This window comes from Mesoplodon bidens, assembly GCF_964165515.1.
Source record: "Mesoplodon bidens genome assembly, chromosome: 2".
In the NCBI taxonomy this organism is placed as follows: Eukaryota; Metazoa; Chordata; class Mammalia; order Artiodactyla; family Ziphiidae; genus Mesoplodon; species Mesoplodon bidens.
The window spans coordinates 41,790,468-41,814,552 of NC_138177.1; the positions used below are offsets into that span (position 1 = coordinate 41,790,468).

At 35.8% G+C, this 24,085-nt stretch overlaps 1 protein-coding gene across 3 annotated transcripts in view; it reads right to left on the reverse strand.

Moving 5' to 3' along the window:
* Nucleotides 1-20,110, reverse strand: part of EDEM3 (ER degradation enhancing alpha-mannosidase like protein 3) — a 90,223-nt gene extending 70,113 nt beyond the window's left edge. For 2 of the 3 annotated variants that reach the window (XM_081223508.1, XM_081223510.1), the window contains exons 1-4: nucleotides 19,729-20,110; nucleotides 15,234-15,279; nucleotides 1,971-2,071; nucleotides 1,395-1,434 (exon numbers count right to left, since the gene is read on the reverse strand). In XM_081223508.1, coding sequence (XP_081079634.1) covers nucleotides 1,395-1,434; nucleotides 1,971-2,071; nucleotides 15,234-15,279; nucleotides 19,729-19,889 — 348 coding nt within the window. In that variant the 5' untranslated portion in view covers nucleotides 19,890-20,110. Of the gene's footprint in view, nucleotides 1-1,394; nucleotides 1,435-1,970; nucleotides 2,072-14,587; nucleotides 14,699-15,233; nucleotides 15,280-19,728 lie in introns of those variants that run through there. The other variant, XM_081223509.1, reaches the window with a different exon arrangement.
* Nucleotides 20,111-24,085: the final 3,975 nt, after the last annotated feature.

Here is a 24,085-nt window from a genome sequence, read left to right on the forward strand (position 1 = left end):
TGTATATAAGGATAAAGCCAAGATGACAGAATGAGAAACAAACTTAAGTCCACCCATGGTCTTTCCTAATACACAGCTACTGCTCCTCACTCACCCTACCATATCCAGATAGACCTGATGTGCATCATCCAGCTATACTTATAAATAAATAACGCCACTTAGTTTCTCCCAGGGTGGTAATTTGTGCCTCCTGGGATACTTGTTTTTCTTTTTCTCTTCTATTACAGCAGAACACTATACCAAAAATAAGGACCACTAAACCAAAAATAAGGTACACAATATTCTCTCTCATTCTCATAGTCATTATAACATGGTTCACACATTCCTTTAATCTCTGAAAAATGAAGTCACAACTTTCAAAACCCTGATACAGCTAAAAAGGTCTAAACAACCATGGTCTTCTCAACAAAAAAGGTCTTCTCAACCATGGCTGAATTTTATAAACAAGAAGAAGCTTTAGAGGAATAAATAATAATGCCCAGTCCCACTCCAGGAAAATTAAATCAGAATAACTTGGGAGAGAAGTATATTTTTTAAAACTTCACAGGTAATATTCCTGAGGTGCTGATATAGTTGACAGTCTCTGGTTAAAAAAGAGAAGAAAAAGAAAAAAGAATCACCCAGTGAAAGAAGAATGTAGAATCAATACTGGGAAGAAAAGCCAGGTTCTGAAAAATTTCTGCCACCACAAAGATTTTTCGTCTTTTTAAAAAAATATTAATCAATACTTCAGACATTAACTCAAAGTTGAGAACTATGCTTTAAGGAAAATCCTGAAACAAGCCTAATTTTTATACCATAAATGATCTGAGAGCAAAGAACTAGAAAGATACTACCTTTAGAAATCATGACATCTGGAACTCAATCATTCTCCTCTGCCATCACAAACTGTCCCCAACTAGAATTAATTTAAATGATTTTGTATCCCATGAGGTTTAAAAGGAGTGCCAAGTAGTGATCACTTGGTGCTAAAAATCACTTCTGAGAAAAAATTAAATTTTTAATGAACATAATACATAAAAATTCTAATTTAACAATTTTAGTATGATTGTGGCATGTCTTTCTGGAACAAGAAGATCAAGGGCATTTTCTAGAATTACTTTCTTCCAATATCATCAACCTCCTTGTCCAAAGGGAAACAACTTTCCTGATTAAGGGGCCATCACCATACCTATAAATTATTTGAGTATCTCCATGATTCTACATAATTTCACTTGACATTCACATGACATTATCAATTCAAGAGTGTGAAAGATTTATTTAGAAGCAAAGATCAAATCATCTTAAATTCCGAAGGCTTCTATTTCAGACTTACTGTGTAATGATTATATTCGTAATACTTGAGTACACATATTAAGAAATATATAAAATAATTCAAGAAGAATCAAACCTACCACGAGGGTGTCCAAAGAATCAATCAGTGTCAGGGAAAATCTAAGAAACAAGTATAGTAAGATACACAACATTAGAATTCTGAATATCTTATCCATGAATGTATAAGCAGATGTATCTACATCCTACTGACTGGAAGCTTCCATTAACTAGTACTTCCATGCATCTACAGTACTGTGTAACTTGTAAAACACTGAAAGAACCTGAAAAGCCTTAACATCACATTTTTGTTCAGCATAACTACATATCTTTCAAAATGAACAGAAATATTCATTAGCTCTTTTAAAAGCAAATAAAAATACTAAAGCATCAACATCTTATAACACATCAATGACTTTATATACATTCTAAAAGTTACATCCATCTTAACAAACTACTCAACTTTTCACTGATCTAAGAGGTAAACTGATTAATATTTTACAAAAGATAACAGAAAGGAATAAAGGAACTTAACGTAATACTTAAAGCAGTCTTTGAAATTTAACCAATCCCCAGATATACAACTGTACACTGCCTCTGAGATGTCTTAAGACTTGGGAACTCTGAGATGCCATGCCATCCCCTTTGTTAATACTCACTTTCCCAAGGCATCATCAACATCACCCCGACTTGGCTCTTGGCCTCTAACTCGACCTCTGCAGGTCAAAGGCATGAGTTCATCAGCTGGGTACGCATGTTCCTGCAAGGTAAATCTCAGTGAGTCACTAAGGAAAACAAGAGAAGCACCCATCATTTAGAGAACACAACTTTTCACAGTTTTTTTTTTTTTAAGTAAAATAAAAGTTAGTCAAAAATTCTACTATCCTTACAGTGTATGGAACCTTAAAAGAAAAAAAAAAAAACTTTTTAGCCATAAATAATACATGCTTGGAAAAAAAATACAGGAAAATATTTCTTTGAAAATCTGACAATCTGTTTCCCCTCCACCCAATCTCACTCCCCAGATATAATTACTGTTACAATTGGCATTTATCCTTCCAGATTTATCCACACACACTGAAATACATGCACATATATCATTTAAAAATTTTATTTACAAATAGGTACTCATGCCATATGCATACACTGTCCTAAAATTTGTTTACTTAAATCACTATGGGGTTTTCCATGCTGGAATTTTACAGATGTATTTTATTCTTTTTAATAACTGCAAAGTGATAATTTAATATTAGTTAGTATTATTGAGTACTTATGTTCTAAGCACTGTTCTATATACTTTATTTATCACACAACCCTCTGAAACAGATTCAGTTATTTCCATTTTATAGATGAGAAAACTGAGGCCAAGAAAAGTTAAGTAAGCCTATGCTATGCAACTAGTAAATGATGGATCCAGAATTTGAACCTGGCAACCTGACTCCAGAGCCTATACACTTACTTCATAGTACTTGCTCCTCATATTCTATTCCAAAGAATGAATATGCTAAAATTTATTTATTTATTCCTCTATTGATGAACATGCAGGTTGAACTCAATTTTTCACTGTATAAAAAATGCTTTAATAAACAGCTATATGCCCATGTCTTTTGTACATATGCTTGTATTTCTATGGATTAAATCCCTAAAGCCAGACCCAATGCGTCGAAGGTATGGATATTCAATTTTTGATAGCTACTATCAAACTGAAGACACCAATTTACACTCCTACAATACTCTAACATAGGAGATGATCAATAGTTTACATTTTGCCAATAGCGTGGATAAAAAATGGTATCTCAAGTTTCATTATTAATGAGGATAAATATCTTTTTGTATTAGCCATTGCTATTTCTTTTTTTGAAATGTCTGTTTATACCCTTTGTTCATTTTCTATCGGTTGTTTTATTAGCCAAGAGACTCCTTATACACCGTTATACACAGTAAACATTTTTCTCCTTTCATTTGGCTTTTAACTTTGTTTATGGTACTTTTTACTTTAAGCTTTATATATGTAGTTATATCTATTAGTCTCTTTCTTCATAGTTTCTAAATTTCAGGTATGGTTAAGAAGGCTATCTTGAGTCTCTGAAAACAGTATTCTTATTTTTTTTTATGTCTAGATACTTACTCCACCTGGAATCTAATTTTGTTTATGATGTGAAATAGGAATGTAACTGTATTTGTTCCCCCAAATAGCCAATTTCTTATATACCACCTTTTAAACTATTCATCCTTTCCCTAACTGCTTGAAATACAGCTTATTAGTTCAGAAGTGTCTACACAAACGTACAGTTCTGTAGCCTCTACTTTGTTCCACAAACCTACTTCCTGCTCCAAAACCATTATCTTAATCATTCTATCTTTGCAACATGCCTTGCTACTTGGTTATTAAGCAGTTCACTCCCCTCAATTATTTTCTTCTAAATTTTCTTAATGACTTTTTCAAGTTTACTCTTCTGGATAACTTTAAAATTTCCTTAAAATTCCATTGAGAGTTTGATTGGAAGAGCCTAAATTGGGGAGAATTGATATCTTTACCAATTAAATCTTCCGATCTAGGAATACATCAATATATTAATTCAGATCTTCTTTTATGAATTCAGTTTCCTCATATAGGTCTCACATATTTCTTAGTATTTCTTAATAGGTACTTCTTTATTGAAATAGGTTGATGTACAAAATTATGTCAGTTTGAGGTGTACAACAGAGAGATTCAACTAATAGGCACTTTATAGCCTGGCATACTATTGAATAGATTTTTTTTAATGAATGATCATGACAGAGTATTTCTAGTCTTGGTGATAATGAAGCACATGCAAGAATCCTCCCTCCTGTCTACAAACACAATGAAATGTTGTATAAATTTTTAAAATTATTTTTAATACATAGCTGAGCTTGAGAATGAGGAAAGAAATGTTCAAGTACCAAAACTGAATAGCTGAGTGTAGAAAGTGAAGCTCCACTGACCACAACATGGGCATTAGGAATAAAAAGACAGGCCTTAGTGGGAAATATGTTAATGCCCAAAGGGTATGAGATTTGATGCTGTTGGCCCTGCATGCATGGCCATAAGCCAATGAAGTAGGTTCTTTAAGTTGGATAGTTGCTTCAGTGAAACTGGACTAGAATATCTCCACCTACTGGTTGAGGTCTTAACAGAAAAGGAGGGAAATAAGAAAGACCTGCTGAAGTTTGTATTTTCTTCACCAGGGGAGTGTCCCTAAAAGATTCTTCTAAAATTAATAAAATGTGACTATGAGAAACATTTAGAAGCTAGAATCACTGTATTTACATATTTCAACTTTAGACAATATTTATTGACTACTTGACAAGAATAACAGGATTAATATACTCATACCTTTCCCCAATTCAACTCAGGATTTTTATCAATTATATTATTATAGGCAGTTTTCACTTTGCATGTTTTCACTATACACTTACAAATTGAGATCCACAGTTTACTTAAATAAACTCTCAACAACATAGTTCAAATCTCAGGTACCACTGTATTATTAAGTAATTGCACAGAATGCAAACTTTGATGCTAGTTCTTCAATCCACAGATCACTATGTAAATAATCAGTGATCAATCACACAACTTCTTTCAAAGTGGAATTAGTGACTGATCACTGTGTATCTATTGTTTAGTTCACAGACAGACAGCAAGCATGAAGTTATGTGCCTCCTTGTCACCTAGTGATAATCCTACATGACAGTTTGACAATTTATAAAAATAAATAATCAAAAGAGGAAATTAACCAACGAGGATGAAAGTTCACAAAGAAATGAAAAGTGATAACACTGTAAGTGAAATTCAAATTGAACATAAAAGGGGGTATAGAAGAAACAGCTGACCATGGAATGCTGATACTGCTGCCATTCAAACAGTATCTAGATATGCAGCCAGAGGAATTTAGTGAAGGCCAAATTATCCACGTAGATGAAAAAACTGGTTGTGACATAAAAGGATAAAGACATTGCAGAGGAAATATTGCCTGCAGAGAACTCCCCATTAAAGGAATTCCCAGAGATATTTCATGACACAGAGGGCAAAGGATAAAATTTTTGAAGCTGATCCAAATATTGAAATTTCTATACCTTCTATACAAGGTATGGCAGAGATGTATGGTCCATATCTTGAGTTATACAATGAGAAGAAGGCAAGCAAGGCAAGCACTGTTCTAACTGAGTGAAGTTTTTACAAAGAAATAACATTTTAAATTTCAAAGTCTCTAATATTTTGAATTATGGTATACTAAATAATAGTTTCAGCTATTTAAAAAATTTCTCTGTACATTTATATTCATCAGAAAGAAAAATTTTAATGTTTGACAAAGATTTTAAAAGGTTTATAACATTTGTATTCTGGTCTGGAACTATAATTCCCACAGTTGCTAGTGTCAGAATTCTACTTAAATGGAGTCAACGCACACCATTTTTCTTTGGCTTCTCCATTCTTGAGGTTTTATTTTGATTCATCTCTTGGTTGCCTGAACTTTGTTCTCATGTAAGTTATTTTTGTTTAGGTATTTTAAAATAGTGTCATCAGTACTGTTATTTCTCTGGTATTCCTGGGTTAGGCTGGCTCTTGCCTTACACTTGAAGAACAATCTGAATGGTTATAAAATGCCTGCAACATATGTTCTTTCCTTCAGAAATTTGAAAATACTATTCCACACCCTTCTTGTTCATTAAGTATCACCTTGGCAAAGTTTCTAAGACTAGTCTGATCTTTTGTACCTTGAAGATGACTTGTTCCTCCTATACTTGTATGTCCACATGATTCTTAATTCTTAAAATTCAGCAAAAATATTCCTGATTCCCAATGTCCAACTCTATCCTACTGCCTCTCACTAAACTCGATTATCTAGATTCCAAACTCACAGCACATTAGCAGCAAAAAACCAGAACAGAGGTCAGGAACACTAAACACATGGTCAACACAAAGGGAAAGACCAAAAATAATTTTTTTTAATTAAAGGGCTTCCCTGGTGGTGCAGTGGTTAAGAATCCGCCTGCTGATGCGGGGGGCACGGGTTCGAGCCCTGGCCCAGGAATATCCCACATGCCCCGGAGCACCTAGGCCCATGTGCCACAACTGCTGAGCCTGCGCTCTAGAGCCCACGAGCCTAGAGCCCGTGCTCTGCAACAAGAGAAGCCACCACAATGAGAAGCCCGCACACCGCAACGAGGAATAGCCCCCACTCGCCGCAACTAGAGAAAACCCGTGCGCAGCAACAAAGACCCAATGCAGCCAAAAATAAATAAATTAATTAATTAAAAAAATTTTTTAATTAAAGTAGACTAAATACAAAAAGCACTGCAGACTGCAATCCTTCAGGTATTTTTAAAAGTTCTGTGCTCTACAATGATTTATTTCCTGAGGAAAGGATTCCAGGCAACAAATGTTTTGATATAATTAGAATCCACATGCAGCTACTAAATTCTGAATTCAATATTTCATAATATTAATATTATATATATTTTTTAGTATAAATTCCTAATTACTTTTACATGTGTCTTTTAGATGTCAAGTTCCTAACTACTTTTTCAGTTAATTCCAATAGAACCGTGATTTACCAGAATGCACAACATTTTTATTGCTTTATAGTTTTATATCTAACACATATAAACAACACTTAGAAGTAACTCAACATAAGTAATATTTTTAAAAACTTGCTGATATATTTTGCAAGGTACTTTGTAAGAGATCATTCAAATGTTAATTTGATTGTAAAGAGCTCCTTACTTTTTAAACCGCTGCTTATAAAGCTTAATACTACTATTTTTAGGGTTTTGCAGAACACACATACACATGCCCAAACACCTTTGTCTGAAATAAACTCAAACCCTAAGCTCATCCAGGTAAGAAAAATATTAATAGCAACTGCAAACCAGAATAATCAAATAAGGGAGTTTTGAACCAGGTGTAAAAATACTTTATGTCCCCGTTTCAACATTAAGGATAGAAACAAAACCACAGCCTTTTCTTTGGGTTAACCACAAAGCAAACTACAGTTGGTTTGCATAAATTCAGAGCAATGCATACATGGCACATAAACAGCTGTATTACACTTCAAACATCCTGGCTATATGAGGTTACAGTAATGCTTTCTCTTCACAATGTATTGCCAAGACAAAGGATAAGAAATTCATACTGTTATGACTCAGAGCCAGAAAAAATAACCTTTAAAAATTATCACTCAAAATAAAACTCAGGTGATAAAAGAGTCCTATATCAATTAAGTAGAACAGGTGCCTAGCTAAAAGTAAGACAAAAACATAAAATAAAACAAAACATGGTAGACTCTCCACATCAGATTCTAAATTTACTGGCACTTTGATATAACTCTGCTTCAAAACACTCAAATCAAAGTGGCATCCAAAACTGACTTTTTAGTAAAACCAATTCCAAAAACTAGGAAAAGGGAAGAGACTTTATCCTACTAATAAGACAAAAGTATTATTTATAATAGTGAGTTGTTGAAGATATCAAATCTATTTAATTTCCCATAAAGTTACATACATTTCAAATGTTTTATTCCAGATCCTTATTGTTAAACACCTCCCTCCTTGAGGCAGGTAAGGTATTCCTTCCTAAAATAAAAACTAAATGATACTTAATAAATCATCTATCATATATTGATAGCATATGCTAATTACTGATTGAACTTGCATAATTTCTCAGTTCTCTTTTCACCCCAAGTCAAATTTTCCTTTTTCCTTTTGTTCACTATTTATACTCACTTATTAAACCATTTTTCAGGTGTTAAGGATTCCATTTATCTAAACTATTAAATTATTAATACTTCTACATTGAACATATGATCCTTTGAGGTAACATATTTTCTGGAATGTTTCTCAGCACTGAGGAGAAATAAGTAACAAAACTGCAGTTGTCTCATAAAATTTTAAATTAATCACAACAGAGTGTTAGCAAGCTTTAAAAGTTTCTACTCAAAATACGATGAGAACAAAAGTTTCCAAATTCTTCAGTATATGTTAATCAATTTGGTTTTGATCAATGATAAAATAAATTGAACTTATGAAATAATATATGAAATAAATAAATGATAATAAATAATGTTATAATGAAATAAAGTCCTGCTACCAACAGATTGTTTCAGGAAAATTGTTATCAATAATGCAGAAAAAGCATTTGACATAATTCAATAAATACCCTGTGATGATGAAAATTCTCAGCAAACTAGAAATAGAAAGGAACTTAATATAGAGCATCTATGAAAAACCTACAGCCAATATCATACTTAACAGTGAAAGGCGAACTGCTTTCTCCATAAGATTAGGAATGAGACAAGGATCTCACCACTTCTTTTCAACATAATACTGTAAGTCCTAGCCACTGCTATAAGCAGAAATAAAAGGCACATAGTTTGGAGGAAGGAAGAAGGAAAAGTCTTTGTTTGCAGATGACATGATTGACCATGTGGGAAATCCTAAGGAATCTACCAAAAAAGCTACTAGAAATAATAAGTGAATTTAGCAAGGATCTAAGGTTATCAGAAAAAAGTTGTATTCTGTATAACATCAATGGACAACTGGAAATTAAAATTTGAAAAACTACAATTTACAATAGCATAAAAAATATGAAATAATTATGAATAAATTTAACAAAAGATGTGCAAGACCTGTACACTGGAAAGTACAAACCATTGCCAACATTAAGAACTAAATAAATGGACAGAGACATCATGTTCATGGATTGAAAGACTTGATACTGTTAAGAAGTCAATCTCTCCAAACTGATCTATAGATTTCAACATAATCCCAATCAACAGCTCAATAGGCTTTTTTCTGCAGAAATTGACAACATGATTCTAAAATTTACATGGAAATGCAAAGAACCTAAAATATCCAAAACAATTTTGAAAAAGAACAAAGCTGAAAGACTTACATTGCCTGATTTCAGGACTTAATATTACTTAATTCAAGACAGGGTGATACTGATGTACGAATAGATATTTACCAGTGGAAAAAAACACAGAGTCTACAAACAGACCCATTCATATACAGTTAACTGATTTTACAAAGGTGCCAAAGTAATTCAGTGGGGCAAGGATACTTTTTTCAACAAATAGTGCTGGAATAATTGGATATCCACATAGAAAAAATATATATATAAAGAAACCTTTACCCCATACCATATATACAAACATTAACTCAAAATGAGTAATAGATCTCATTGAAAAAGGTAAAATTATAAAACAGCTAGAAGAAAACAAGAAAATCTTTGTGACCCTGGGCTAGGCAAATTTTTTTTAGGTAGGCTATAAAAGAGATGAATCATAAAAGAAAAAGGATAAATTGGACTTGCTCACAATTTAAAACATTTTCACTTCAAAAGACATTAAGACAATTAAAAGGCAAAGTACAGACGGGGAGAAAATACTTGCAAAACATATATGTGATAAAGGACTGATATCCAGAAAATATATATCTCTTATGACTCAGTTATAACAGGACAAATGACCTGATTTTAAAATGGCAAGAGATCTGAACAGATGTTTCACCAAAAAAAAGATATACTAAGCACATGGAAAGATTTTCAACATCATTAGTCATCAGAAAAAAATCAAATTAAAATCACAACAAAATACCACTACACACCCACTAGAATGGCTAAAATTAAAAAGACGAAAATACATAGTGTTGGAGAAGGTGTGGAGCAACTAAAATTCTTATAATTGCTTGTGTGGAATGCAAAATGTTACAGTCACTTCAGAAAAGTTTGGCAGTTTCTTATGAAAAGTTAAACGTAACCTTCCCATATGACCTAGCAATCCCATTCCTAAGTATGAAAATGTATGTCCACATAAAAATTGGCATTCACAGGTTCACAGCGGTCTTTTAGTAATAGCCAAAGACCAAAAACAAGCTAAATATTTATCAACTGGTGAATGAATAAACTGTGTTCTATCAAATCAACGAATACTACTGAGCAATAAATAGGAACTACAATATCTCCAACAACATGGACCAACCTCAAAAACATCACGCTACAGGAAAGAATGTGAACCAAAACACTACATACATATTTTAAGATGCCACTGATATGAAATCCTAGAAAAGGGAAAACTAGTGACAAAGAGCAGGTCACAATGGTTGCTAGAGGTCAGAGGTGGAGAAAAGGAACTGACTGCATAGGAGCATGAGGAAGCTTTTTGGGGTGATGGAAATGCTCTAGATCATAAATGTGGTGGTAGTTAAACAACTGTATACAACTGTCTGACTCGGAACCATGCATTTGAAATTGGAAATCTTTTTCTCTGTAAATTCTACCTAAATAAATAGAAAGACCTGGTTCTATTAAAATCCTACATGGAGTATCAGAGTGTGATTAAAAAAAAAACTATGAGAGGATACTAAAGAATTTCTTAAGTCATTTTGGCAGATTTTTAGGATGTTCTATAAGTAGAGGTCAAGGAACAATGGTTAATAAAAGGTAGTCCTACAATCATCTATGCAAAAAAATGTACATATACGTTTATATCTTCCCTCCTCCCAACTATTAATATCACTTCTAAACTACTTTATTTACACAAGTACTCTTTTTGATGAAGAAACTATCAAAAAGAAACATTAGGTACACAGTTTCAAAAAGGAAATATGAAAAAGTTCTAGAGATGGATGGTGATATTTACACAACAATGTGAATGTAATTAATGCCATAGGACTGTACACTTAAAAAGGGTTAAAATGGTAAGTTTTATGTCATGTATATTTTACCACAATAAAAAGTTTTTAAAAAATTAGAAAAAAAATAATTCTAAGAAAACTTACATAAATCTAGAAATCCACAAGAAAGTTACATTTTAAAACAGTTCCTTTTATTTATTATTTTTTAAAATTATTTATTTATTTATTTATTTATGGCTGTGTTGGCTCCTCGTTTCTGTGTGAGGGCTTTCTCTAGTTGCGGCAAGTGGGGGCCACTCCTCATCGCGGTGCGCGGGCCTCTCACTATCGCGGCCTCTCCCGTTGCGGCAGGCTCAGCGGCCATGGCTCACGGGCCCAGCAGCTCCGTGGCATGTGGGATCTTCCCGGACCGGGGCACGAACCCGCGTCCCCTGCATCGGCAGGCGGACTCTCCACCACTGCGCCACCAGGGAAGCCCCAAAACAGTTCCTTTTATTTAAATGATAAAGACTGATCTCTTTCTCTGAACTGTGCACCCACAAAATCAAGCTTAAAAGTGGTTACTGGTTTGATGCTACTAGTTAAAGGAAATTGCTTACCAACAATTTTAGAGTTTATTTATAATGTTTAGGGCTCTACCAAAGTAGTTTCTGCTTATAACAGTGAATAATTGAGTTATCTACAGTAGACAGGAAAAACATTTGAAGACAAAGATCAGATCAGAGAGCTCAGATCCAAAATGGTTATTTGGTGGCCTAAATACATGTATTTTGTCATCTAAATTAATCTGCAAACAGACCTCAGCACAAATACTAAAAACATGCTAATAGAAGCCCTAAAGTAGCTGTGTTCTAAGGTAAATAAGGTCACTCAGGAACTGCCAAAACAAACATCTAATTTCATGCTATTTGGGGAAAAGAGAAAGCCATCTGTGCAATTCATTGTGGATAAACTGCAATCTGATTGGGGCTAGAGATCTGTCAAGTACAGTCGTTAAGATTGTTGGTACTTATGCTATTAATTGATAAAATCAGAAAATTCCTGGATGTAACACCAAGAGATGGTAGAGCTGTAGTAATCTACCTAAGGCTGGCAGGGCATTGTTATTGAAAACCAGCATTAATAGAACCTGGCGAATCATTAAAAAAAAAGCTCAAAGGCTGCGTGCCTATAACAAGGAAAGAATAAGTGTTTGAAGAAAGTTCTATGCACGATCTGGGGAATGAGTTCTGAGTTAAAGCCTTGACAAATTTTAGGAGGGCAATTTCAGTCTCAGGTAGAGACTGAATTACTAGTAGCAGTGATGGTAGCAGCAGCAGCTGGTAGCAGTAAACTCTTACACAGTGCTTCCTATTTGCTGGACACAAGTTCTAAGCACTTTAATTGTATTAACTTGTTTAATCCTTACAACAACATTGTGAGGCAGGTGAACCATTTTGGAGAGATGAAGAAATAGGTTCAGGGAGATTTGGTAACTTTCCCACTGTAACCCAGCTGGTAGGTGGCAGAGCCACTTCAGGGTGTCCTGCTCCATTTCCAGAGTTCTTGCTCTTAACCATATTATTTTGCTTGTCTTTGGGAAATAACAGTGTTTTCCCGGGAACAAGGAAAGTTAAAAGGAATTGCTGTAATTGTATACTAGAGAGAAATATTTTTAAAAACTAATAAGAAATGAAAAGTTTTCAACATTTATTAAATGCCTACCATGTGCCAGGCATTTTACATTTTAGCATAGTAGGCAACTGACTACACCAAAGTAAACAGAGTTATAGATCCCCAAATTTACCGTTAACTTGTATTTTTAATAAAATTTACTAAATGATTTCTTTGATTTTAAAAGGCAAAGATATATCACAATAATCAAATGCAAAAAAAATTTTTGATTACACCTTCACAAGAATTCAATTCAATTCTTTCAAAACCAAAAAACCAAAACATAAAACATTTATGTACCAGGCATGATGCTAGCTAGGCACCGGACATATAGATGAATTTATTAAAAATTAAAGAAAATGGTCTCCTGTTCTCAAAAATCCTAGAATCTACAATAATCCTTTGTACTTATCCCCATTTTACATAGGAAGACACTGCTCAGGGGGATTAAATGATCTGTTTAGGGTCCACGCTAAATAGCTGAGATAGGATTTGAACTCAAACCCGTCTCACTCTAAAACCTATATACCTTTTACTCTATAGCAAGCTAATAGTGTTTCTGAGTATAGGAACTAGAAAAAATTTTCAACTGACTTCATATAACAAGTAAGGGCACCTGGTCTCTGTTTAATATTTTAGAACTGTTTCATGTTAGCTGAGAACTTGAAAAGGGGAAGTGTGAATTCTAGACTAAATCTTGGGTTACAAACTTCACATAAATTGAGCATAGCACAAGTACATTGCAAGAGTCACTCGTGTTGTAAAACAGTTGAATATTTTAAAATACATATTGCAGTAGACTGCGAAGGGTGTGACTCCACTGGAAAAATGGAGAGGGGTGTTAATTCCAGGAGTTTCCAGTCTTTGGAATTGAAATCCCTCTCATTTTAGATCTTGCAGGCAGGTGGGTATAATAGAAAGTTACCTAATTAGGGTCCAATAAATAGGAATTGGACCAGGAAGTCCTCTGAGGGCTGCCCTTGGTACCTGCTCTGTCAGAAACCCATTTCTATAGTAGGAAAAAATGTACTGATATAACTTTCAGCTGTTTACCTAATAAGGAAAAAGATGTTAAAGATACCGTGCTTTACAAAGAGAGGACCCTATTCAGAATGAGATGTATTGAATTAATCCAGCTGTATACCACTGTATTCAACTTTGGAACAAAAAGTATGCATTTATGACATGGCTTAGGTTTGAAGGTGTATCCTGGACCCACTTGGCCGCCTCAAAACTACTAGCTTAGATTTGTTAAATTATGCTTTGCCCAAACTGAATTAACCAGGGATAAATGATTTTGAAAGAAATGTTAAAGGAATGGCTGAGTCTTGAGAAATGAATTCAAAACTGTGTTTTCAACATGGTTAAAAACACCTGAAACTTCATCTCCATCATGTCCTAAAACATTTAAGAACTCAGTATGTACTCTTAAAAACTGTACAGTATAAAAGGGAATAAGAATTATCAAATATAAGACATGTTTAAAAAATACAAAAATGCATAAAAGCATATGTACTTACATGTTCATAAAGATAATGTTAATATATAAAGATTTTTGGGTAATAGAAAAATGGACTCAGAATCAGTTGAAAAATTCTTAAAGCAGAATCAATTAAAGTTAGTTCTCTGCCAAACTTTTCCCAACTACATTTTATAGGCCTTAATCATAAAAGAAGATCTGCTGACATAAAAAGGCATAAGAAGTAATTCTCAGAATAATTTGATTAAACTTCAAAATTACACAAATTTACATGTAAAATTATGTTCTGAACTCTAAAATTTGCTGGCTAGTTATCTTTTAAAAATTATTATCACTATGTTTTTGCAGTTTAAGATCATTTTTTGAGTGGCAAGAGGTGGCCAGGGTGGGGGAGCAGCTACAGATGTCCTTCCCCACCTCCTACCCCTGTACTATAGGGGGATTAAATTTTTAATTGTGGTTCAAAACATGTAACAGAAAATTTACCATTTTTAAGTGTAAGTTTAGCAGCGTTAAGTATATTCACCATGGCGCAACAGGTCTCCAGAACATTTTCATCTTGTAAAACTGAACTTGCTACTTCATCTCAAGTGAGCACTAAGACATTTTAAAACAATATGGATCAGCATATCTAGAAAGCAAAATATATTCAAATCAAGGCATACTATGAGGATATAATTTGGACAGAAACTAGGTGACAGTTTGACTCTCTTAAGCAATTGTTTTTTTCAGAGTGAATAAAGTAATTTTGTAAATAGGTTTTTTTTTAATTAAGAGAATCATTTTCCTTAAGGCCAGAGATAACATCTTATTCATGTTTACATCCACCTTAACTATATATTTAATAAACACTGTTGATAGCATCAAAGGAAACTATTTAAATACAAAGTTTCATAATCTAATTCAATTTATTCTTACCTATTCAATAAATTGGTTCTCTAAGAACCACTATCAGGAATACTCTGTTAGCCTATGTTTGTACTATTTTTTAAAAACTTCCTTTAAAAAAATTAATAACAGTTTTTTAAAGGAAATAAAACTTATTAATTCAGGTTTTAAAATTCCCAGTTGACTGTGCTCACGTAATAATCAGCTCTCATAAATGGTATATAAAGATAAGCTTTCTACTTACCATGTAGTTACCATAAGCATGATCAAACATTTCCAGTACTTGATTCCTAATTTTAAAAGAGCAGAAATGGGAAAAAGTTAAGTATATTCTATTTATTGTCTTTCAAAAAGTTAATGCTCCTTCATAAACATATACCAGTAAAAAACAAAAGAAAAATTTAGTTAGGAAGGAACATAAACAGGGTCAGGAAATACACCCATGTTAGTAGACAAGCTTTCATGAATCACACAGAGATGAGCCAAACTTTTCCGATTCTAGCAATTTATGTAAAAGTCATCTTACAATCTTTCCTAAGAAAACTGCTGAATGATACATGCCATGAAGAGAGAAGAAAATCTGATGATGAAAAACAATTACCTCGTAACAAAATTATTTAACATAAATGCCTTGAAAGGTGAAAATACTGACCAGATCCAAAAGAAATAATTGTTACTATTTATTGCTTATACTATACATTCTACCAAAAGAAAGGGGTTGGTGTGTGTATTGCTATGAAATAACGATACTCTATGAAGCCTCTGCCTTTCCCCTTAAACTAAATAAGATCACTAATGCCTAGTTTAACACATTTCTGTTAATATGTTTGTCATATTTCCAAAAGATACATTTTATGATTTTATGATGTACCTTTGGCTCCTTTAAAAAACCGTCAAAAGTCAAATAAACAATATTCACCCCTGATATGAGAAAACTAATTTCTGTTAATATGTTTGTCATATTTCCAAAAGATACATTTTATGATTTTATGATGTACCTTTGGCTCCTTTAAAAAACTGTCAAAAGTCAAATAAACAATATTCACCCCTGATATGAGAAAACTAATCCTCGAAAAGAGATCTGTGTATTTTAGCTAACTCTGTTTCTCAAAATCCCCAAAATGACTGTATAAAACGGAAATTTCTGATCCCCACACCAGATTTACTAAGTCAAAATCTGCAAGACTGGGACCAAGGAATCAGTCTTTCAATTAAACACTCTCAAATTGGGGGAGTGAGGGTTATAGGAAAAACTACAAAAAATGTTATGGCTAGGCAAGGCCAAGTCTCTCAATAATTAGCAAAAGAAAAACATTTTAATAATCTTTTATTAATTATTACTATTATTTCCAAAGTTCCAATCACTAATGGCAAGAATTGAAGAGAATATTAAAGAAAATGGCTGGATATATTTTTACTTTACCTCCTGTTATATTGCAATTATCATTTAAAAAACTGTAATCATGGATGATGAAATACTGGTAATAATATAGCCAGCAGACAGAAAAGGACTAATTTCCAGATCCTGGCTATAATAACCAGCACACTCAAGTACACTCAAACTTGTGAACTGAACAAGCTAAGTCCTGACAACTTTTTATAAATAATAATCATTTAAAACACCTAATCATTAACAAGGTGATAAGTCACTTTGCTAAAACACTAATTCTTTATATGTTTATATGTATGATAGAATATGGATCAAGTTATCTCAGATAATTACAGAGTATCTCAAAAAATCCTTCTAGACTTTTTTTTATTATATTGCAGGTGATAAAGAGCTCTCAAATTAGCTAACAAACAAACAAACAAAAAGGAGCTAAATTTTCCCTTCAAGCACTGATATCAATAAATGGAATATGGAAATTCTTTTTTCCTTCCCCTGAAATAGAATTAATACAAAATTATTGTCAAGAAGTAAATTTCTGTAACTGGTAATAGTAGTGCCTAGACACGTGTATTACAGGTAACATAAGCTTTAACTTGTTAACCCAACTTTGCAAGCATTCAAGCTTCAAGACTATGAATAAATCACGACTGCAAACAAGGACACCTTATTTTCCAATCCTTACATTTATGCAGCCCATGATCATCAAATTTCACAACAAATACTTCAAAGTGGAGGTATTTAATATCCAGTTGAGCTCTCTCACTTTCTTAATTACACATATAAGTCCTAACACTCATTTAAATACAGAATGGTAGAATAATTACTATATTATACAGAGATTTTTTTCTATAAGGTTTTATATCTATTCAACAAATGGATAAAAATGTACTGGAAATTAGATCTATAAATCGGCTTTTTCTAAAGTTACATTGCTTGCCAACATGCTACAGAAATTGAACTGTTTTATACTTCATTTTTTAAGTAAAAACATTAACAACTTTTGTAACATTTAAAACACAAAAACAAAAAATGAATTCCAGGAAGTATAAGACTACATATAACCAGGTAAATAATTCCATAAACTATAAACTGCAAGCAACCGAGCAATTGCTTACTATTCATGATAATTTCAGTCTTTATCATCAGTTTAGTTTGGGCGGAGGGTAGGGAAAGGGATAGGCATTTTCTGTTTTTTATCATAAATCATTATTTGGATTTTCAAAAAAAATTGTACAGGTAAACCTAATAAATCATAGTTCCGTTTCCTGAAAATTCCTGGATGAGAAAGCAGTCAAGCAATGTGTATTTGTGGTTTGTAGCTATAGACTCTTATTCTACTCTTACCCTAGAGTAAGGCAATCTAAATTAACAAGACTAAATAATTGTAACTTCACTTTCATAAATGATCTCAAAATTTGAGCTGAAATCGCAAGCCAATTTGGTTGGAGCTCTACAGTTAAAAATTTATTTTGGTCAAAAATCAGTTATCCAATGACTTTTCTTCAAATAAAATTTTTTAACAAAAAAAGGAGAAAGGGGAGTTGTGATCAAATAAAAATACTTGTTGTCCTTAACAGACTTGAAGCTTCTCTCTCCAAGTCTTATGGAAGTGTAGCAGAGTGGAGTGAGCACAGGCTCTTAAGTCAGACCCGGGTTTGAACACTGGTTCCACCATTTACTTAGCTCTGTAACGCTGAACAAGTCAACCTTGAGTCTCAATTTCCTCATCTGCAAAATGGGGATCGCATCCACCTCATTAAGTAGAGAGGATTACAGAGATAGTATATGTAAAGTGCCTGGCACAGAGTAGGGTATTCAGTAAAGCAGTTATCAGTGATACATTAAATTCACAAAGAGAAAATTTAAGACACTTATTAGAGTTTACTGGTAATTTTGTTTTGATAACTGACACTTTAAATTTTCCAACAAGTGTCTCTTATTGCTATTTTATTTAAAAACTAATACAAGACTCTTGCAACAATTTAAACAATATGGAAGTCTGTATATATCGATAAAATAAAATCTAATGGTTTTACCTCACCTCCATTGTAACTCCAGGAGGTAGTCATCTTTCCATGTTTTTCTGAGCTTAAACAATTTCTTCTCCATTTTTTTGGTTTTTTTTTTTAAACATGGGATGGCACTACACATAGTATTCTACAGCTTACATCTTTTTGGCCTTGGGAGTATATTCTGGGTAGCCTTCTGATGACCTAACTCCTCCTTAATATCTGAATATTATTCCATAATATGGATGCTCCAAGGAACAGCTCTGTTCTTTCAAAATGCATATCCTTGTACACCTATCTCTACTTTAATAGTGCTTTTATTTCTGTAGGATAGATTCCCTGAGATGGTATTAATGAATCAAAGAATACATACAATTTAAATTTTAGGAGACTGTCAATAAATTACAGCAATTTACACTCCCACCAAGTTTCTTCTCACACCTCAACTATCCAGTCAGTACTCCATTCATGTATAGTATTTACCAGCCTGATGGCAAAAAACCCAGGTTTTTCATTGTTTTAGTCTGCATCTCTCACATTTATGAGGTTGATTATAAATCAACCTCACGTTTATTGACCATTTGCATTTCCTCTTGTGTGAATTAACTCTTCACGTCCTTTGCCCATTTTCTACTGGTTCTTGCCTTTTTCCTTATTCATTTGTGGGACCTGGTGTGTATTAGGAACACTTACTCTAAATTAAATGCTGTACATATAACTGATGATTTTATGACTTTCAAGACTGATAAAACTACTTTGAGTGAAGTGAGTAGGTATATTTAATTAGGGCTTTTGAATACTACCATCAAATATTGTTCTACTATGAAAATGCAGTGCAATAAAGCACTGCAAGGAAATGGTAAAATGTGTAAAGTTCAAGTTCCAATGAACGCCCCCTATTCCGTAACAGGTGTAAACATGATTTCCTTAACTGCTGTGAGATCAGCAACATTTCCCACCTGGGAGCTCACTTGTGCAAGAAATCTAACCACGTCTCTGATGAAAGGCAACCTCAGAACTCTCACGCGCAGGGAAACGGGCTGTAGCCCCCTTCACGGGCCAGTGACATGGCAGCCGCGTTGACACACCGCGGCTGGCCTTAAGGAACCTGCACGTGTCAAAGACGGCCCGGGCGACACCCCGACAGTCCCGCGAGGTCGCATCGCGGGCAGCGACCCCCACTTTCCCGGACCCTGTCCACCCCGCCAGGGTTCTCTCGAGGCAACAGCCGTCCCAATCGCGGCAGGAGAGGCCACTGGGCGCCCGGGTCGCAATGACAGGCAACTCACCCGTGGTCAGCCTCACGAGGAAACCCACCCCAGGCTTCCAAGCACCCTTACCCAAGCTTCTGTTTCTCCTCCCTACTCATGGGCGAGGCCCCCGCCGTCCACACGGACGTGGCCGACACCAGGCAGAGCGCGGCCGTCGCCGCCACCAGGCTCCATGGCGCTCGCTGGGGGACCGAAGACCCAAAGCCCCGGCCGCCGCCGGCTTCGCTCATGGCCCCGCGGTTCCGCGCACGCGCACGCGCAGCTGCTACGCCCGGCCGGTGGGACACATTGCCGGACGCCGGTGGCAAAGGAGCTGCGAGCCGTGCCGAGGCCGGGATGCGGAGGAACGCGAGCGGCCGCCGTCGCCGAGCTGCTTCCCGAAGCCACCGAGCCGGTCCCCAGCGCCAGCGCTGCCACCGCCCTCCGCTCTCAGCAGCCCGGAGCGCCTCCCCCAGCTTTCCGGTGTCGTAGTCTAGGAAACCACCTCCCCCAACGCTACTTCCGGGTAGGGCCCAAGACGCTGAGCCTCAGGACCAATGGGGGCCGGATCGGAGAGGGGCTGGCCCCGGGGACAGGAGAGGGCATTGGCTGGGAGAAGTGAGACGTGGACAAAAGGCGGGACCGGGGAGGGACCTTTCGCCTCGGCCATCCTCCGACCCGTGAACTTGAGGCCTGAAAACTACCGCTCCCAGCGTGCACTGCTTCCTCCACGGCTCTCTCGCATTCCGACTCCACCGGGCTAAATTTCCACTCTGGGTGGGCGCGCTGCACCCTGCGACGTGTGGTACCCCGAGGGGCTCGGGCGGTTCCTGCGATCCCTCCTCCCCCGGCTCCCTGCAGCCAGCCGCCCCACTCCGTGGGCTGCCGAGTCCCGGAGAACCCGTCAGCTCTTTATCCCTCTTCCTGCGTATGCGTTTCGCTGAGGGCTGGCAGGATGAGGCTCAGACGGCCTCAGGTCAGTGCTGCACGCCTTAGGTAAAAGTAGTCCTATTGCAGTAGTCTACCTTCAGGGAGATTTCAATACTGTAACAGCAAAAATGAATTGAGCCTTTGACGGCAATGTGCTGAGAGTTTTACTTGCATTCTCTCATGCACTCTTCTCAACTCTAATAGGTGAGTACCACCGCCCCCATTTTGCAAACGAGGAAACCGAGGCCAGAGAAGTTAGGTAATGAGCCTTGTCACACTGCTGGGTTAGATTCCAACCAGCCTCTGTGACTTGGAAGACCTTGCATGTAATCACAAGAGTGAAGGAGGGCACGGGGGGGGGGGCTCGTACTTGATTAATAATAGTCATCTAGAAAGCTCAATGTAAGGAAACTAGTGTGAGCTGCAAAGAAAGTGTAATGAAAATTGGAACTTGCCATTAATTTTGATGGACGAGGCAAAATGAGGAGTAAAATCCTCTTGAAAAACCACACTGTTTTTCTTCTATAATAACTCAGTAGATAGGTGCGGAGTTTAGGAGCTTGGGCGTGACCTCTGTGACCACAGGAAATCGCTTACTCTTACCGTCAGCAGCTCAGCTGTTCTTGCTTGATTTCTATCATCTTACATCCTCTGCTTCCCTCTCAGACCGACCATTCAGGTGACACCAATGACTCCTCTGCCTTCCTTACCCCTCTCTGTCTTAAAATTTTAAGGTTTTCTTTTCGTCGGTTTTCTCTTTGTACTCTATTCCTTGGTGATTTGTTCCACTCATGGATTCAACCATCATATCCCTGTGGTTGATTTCTAACTCAGTCTCTGTCCTGATCTCCAGACCCACATTTCCACCTCCCCAATAGAAATTCCCTTCTGTCTGGCCCAAGGGTAAGCTCAAATGTAATAATGTTAACTGACTCAATATGTCAGAATCATCTTCAACTCATCCTACCCCTTCAGTCTATGCCCAATCACTTGACAATTACCTAGATTCTACTTCTGCTATCACTACCTTTCTTTCTTCTGCTTCTGCTCAGTTCAAGCCTCCATTACCTCTTTCCTGAACCATTACAATAGCCTCCTAAATTATCTCCTTGCCACCCTTTTTTCTACATTGCTACCAGAGTTGGCGTTCAAGGACATCTGCAAATCCTCTGAACATGTTATCTCCCTTCTACCCCTGCCCTGCACTCAAGTCCTATGAGAAAACTAACAGATTTTCATGCTATATCCTTTCTATGCCTTTGCTGTTACCATCCCCTCTGTTGTCCCACCATCTTTGTCTGTAGAATACTCACTACCCATTAAGTCTCTGCTCAGATTCCACCTCCACAAAATCCTTCCAAAACCTTCCAGCCGTTAGACATCATCCTCCCATTGTATTCTGTGTCCTTATTCTTGTGTTTTTCACAGTCAGCCATGTCCACTACTTTGTGACTGCATGGAGGGTATTGACTTTAGCTTATTTATATGTATGTTCCAAAACTCAACACTGCGCCTCTCTGTAATATACAGATGCTCAATAAATGTGCCTCACTGCGCCTCATCTGTAATATACAGATGCTCAATAAATGTTGGGTATACTTATCTGTTTCCTTATCCCTTCAGTTTCCGTATCTATAAAGTGGGAATAATAGTTTTTATCTACTTACATGGAGGCTGTGAAAACACATGTGGTCACTTCTGTACAGTATTTAATTTTACCCTTTGTACAGACCTGCAACCCTATGTTGGTTCCATCCTGGATCCTCTTTGGCAGCTTTAATGATGAAGTTAGCTAAGTAAATACTACCTGTGAATTGTTCTTGGCTCTGGCACAGAGAACATGGAAAGCTAAAAGTCAACACGAATCATTCAGAATTTGAAAACTAGGAACAAAGAAAACAGAAAAACAGCCAGCGACCTTCAGTTATATTGAAATGTGGTCAATTTTCTTTGCCTTCCTGATGTTCCAATCCTTTATAAGAAGTCAATATTGACTAATAACTGTCACTGAGAAACAATGTTCTCAAAAAGAAAAAGTACTGGCTTTTAAATGTGTAGCATTTTCTGGGTTTTTTTTCCCCTTGGCTTATTTGTTTTTAAGCTAACACTGCACTTTAAAGGTGTATAATGAGAACACAGAACATATTCTTTGTTGACTTGCTAAATAATAAGCATCTTTTTCTCTCTTACTGAAATTCAATTTCTAGCCAATGGTTGAGTCCATTTTTCACTAATCTCTGCAAAACCATAAGGATAAAAGCTGTGGCCTAAAAAGCATTGCAAGTTAACGTATCTAAAGTGGAGCCTGTGGAAGTAAAATAAAAATATATTCACAAAGTGCATTTCAAAAAGAACCCATTTAAACCCCTTACTGGAAATATTAGAAATTCTTAGCTAACTGGCAAATTGTGAACAGCAGGAAAGTTTGACATTCATTATTTCAAAACCTACACACAGTATTTTAGAACTTATATACTTAGTGATAAAATGCATATAGGAAGCACAACCTTCCGAGACTGAACCAGGAAGAAATAGAAAATATAAGCAGACAAATCACAAGCACTGAAATTGAAACTGTGATTAAAAATCTTCCAACAAACAAAAGCCCAGGACCAGATGGCTTCCCAGGTGAATTCTATCAAACATTTAGAGAAGAGCTAACACCTATCCTTCTCAAACTCCTCCAAAATATAGCAGAGGGAGAGACACTCTCAAACTCATTCTACAAGGCCACTATCACCCTGATACCAAAATCAAAGATGTCACAAAAAAAGAAAACTATAGGCCAATATCTCTGACGAACGTAGATACAAAAATCCTCAAAAAAATACTAGCAATCAGAATCCAACAGCACATTAAAAGGATCGTACACTGATCAAGCGGGGTTTATCCCAGAAATGCAAGGATTCATCAATATATGGAAATCAATCAATGTGATACACCATATTAACAAACTGAAGGGTAAAAACCATATGATCATCTCAATAGATGCAGAAAAAGCTTTTGACAAAATTCAGCACCCATTTATGATAAAAACTCTCCAGAAAGTAGGCATAGAGGGAACCTACCTCAACATAATAAAGGCCATATGTGACAAACCCAGAGCCAACATCATTCTCAATGGTGAAAAACAAACCATTTCCACTAACATCAGAAACAAGACAAGGTTGCCCACTCTCACCACTATTATTCAACATAGTTTTGGAAGTTTTAGCCACAGTAATCAGAGAAGAAAAAGAAATAAAAGGAATCCAAACCAGAAAAGAAGAAGTAAAACTGTCACTGTTTGCAGATGACATGATACTATACACAGAGAATCCTAAACATGTTACCAGAAAACTACGAGAGCTAATCAATGAATTTGGTAGAGTAGCAGGATACAAAATTAATGCACAGAAATCTCTTGCATTCCTATACACTAATGATGAAAAATCTGAAAGAGAAATGAAGGGAACGCTCCCATTTACCACTGCAACAAAAAGAAGAAAATACCTAGGAATAAACCTACCTAACGAGA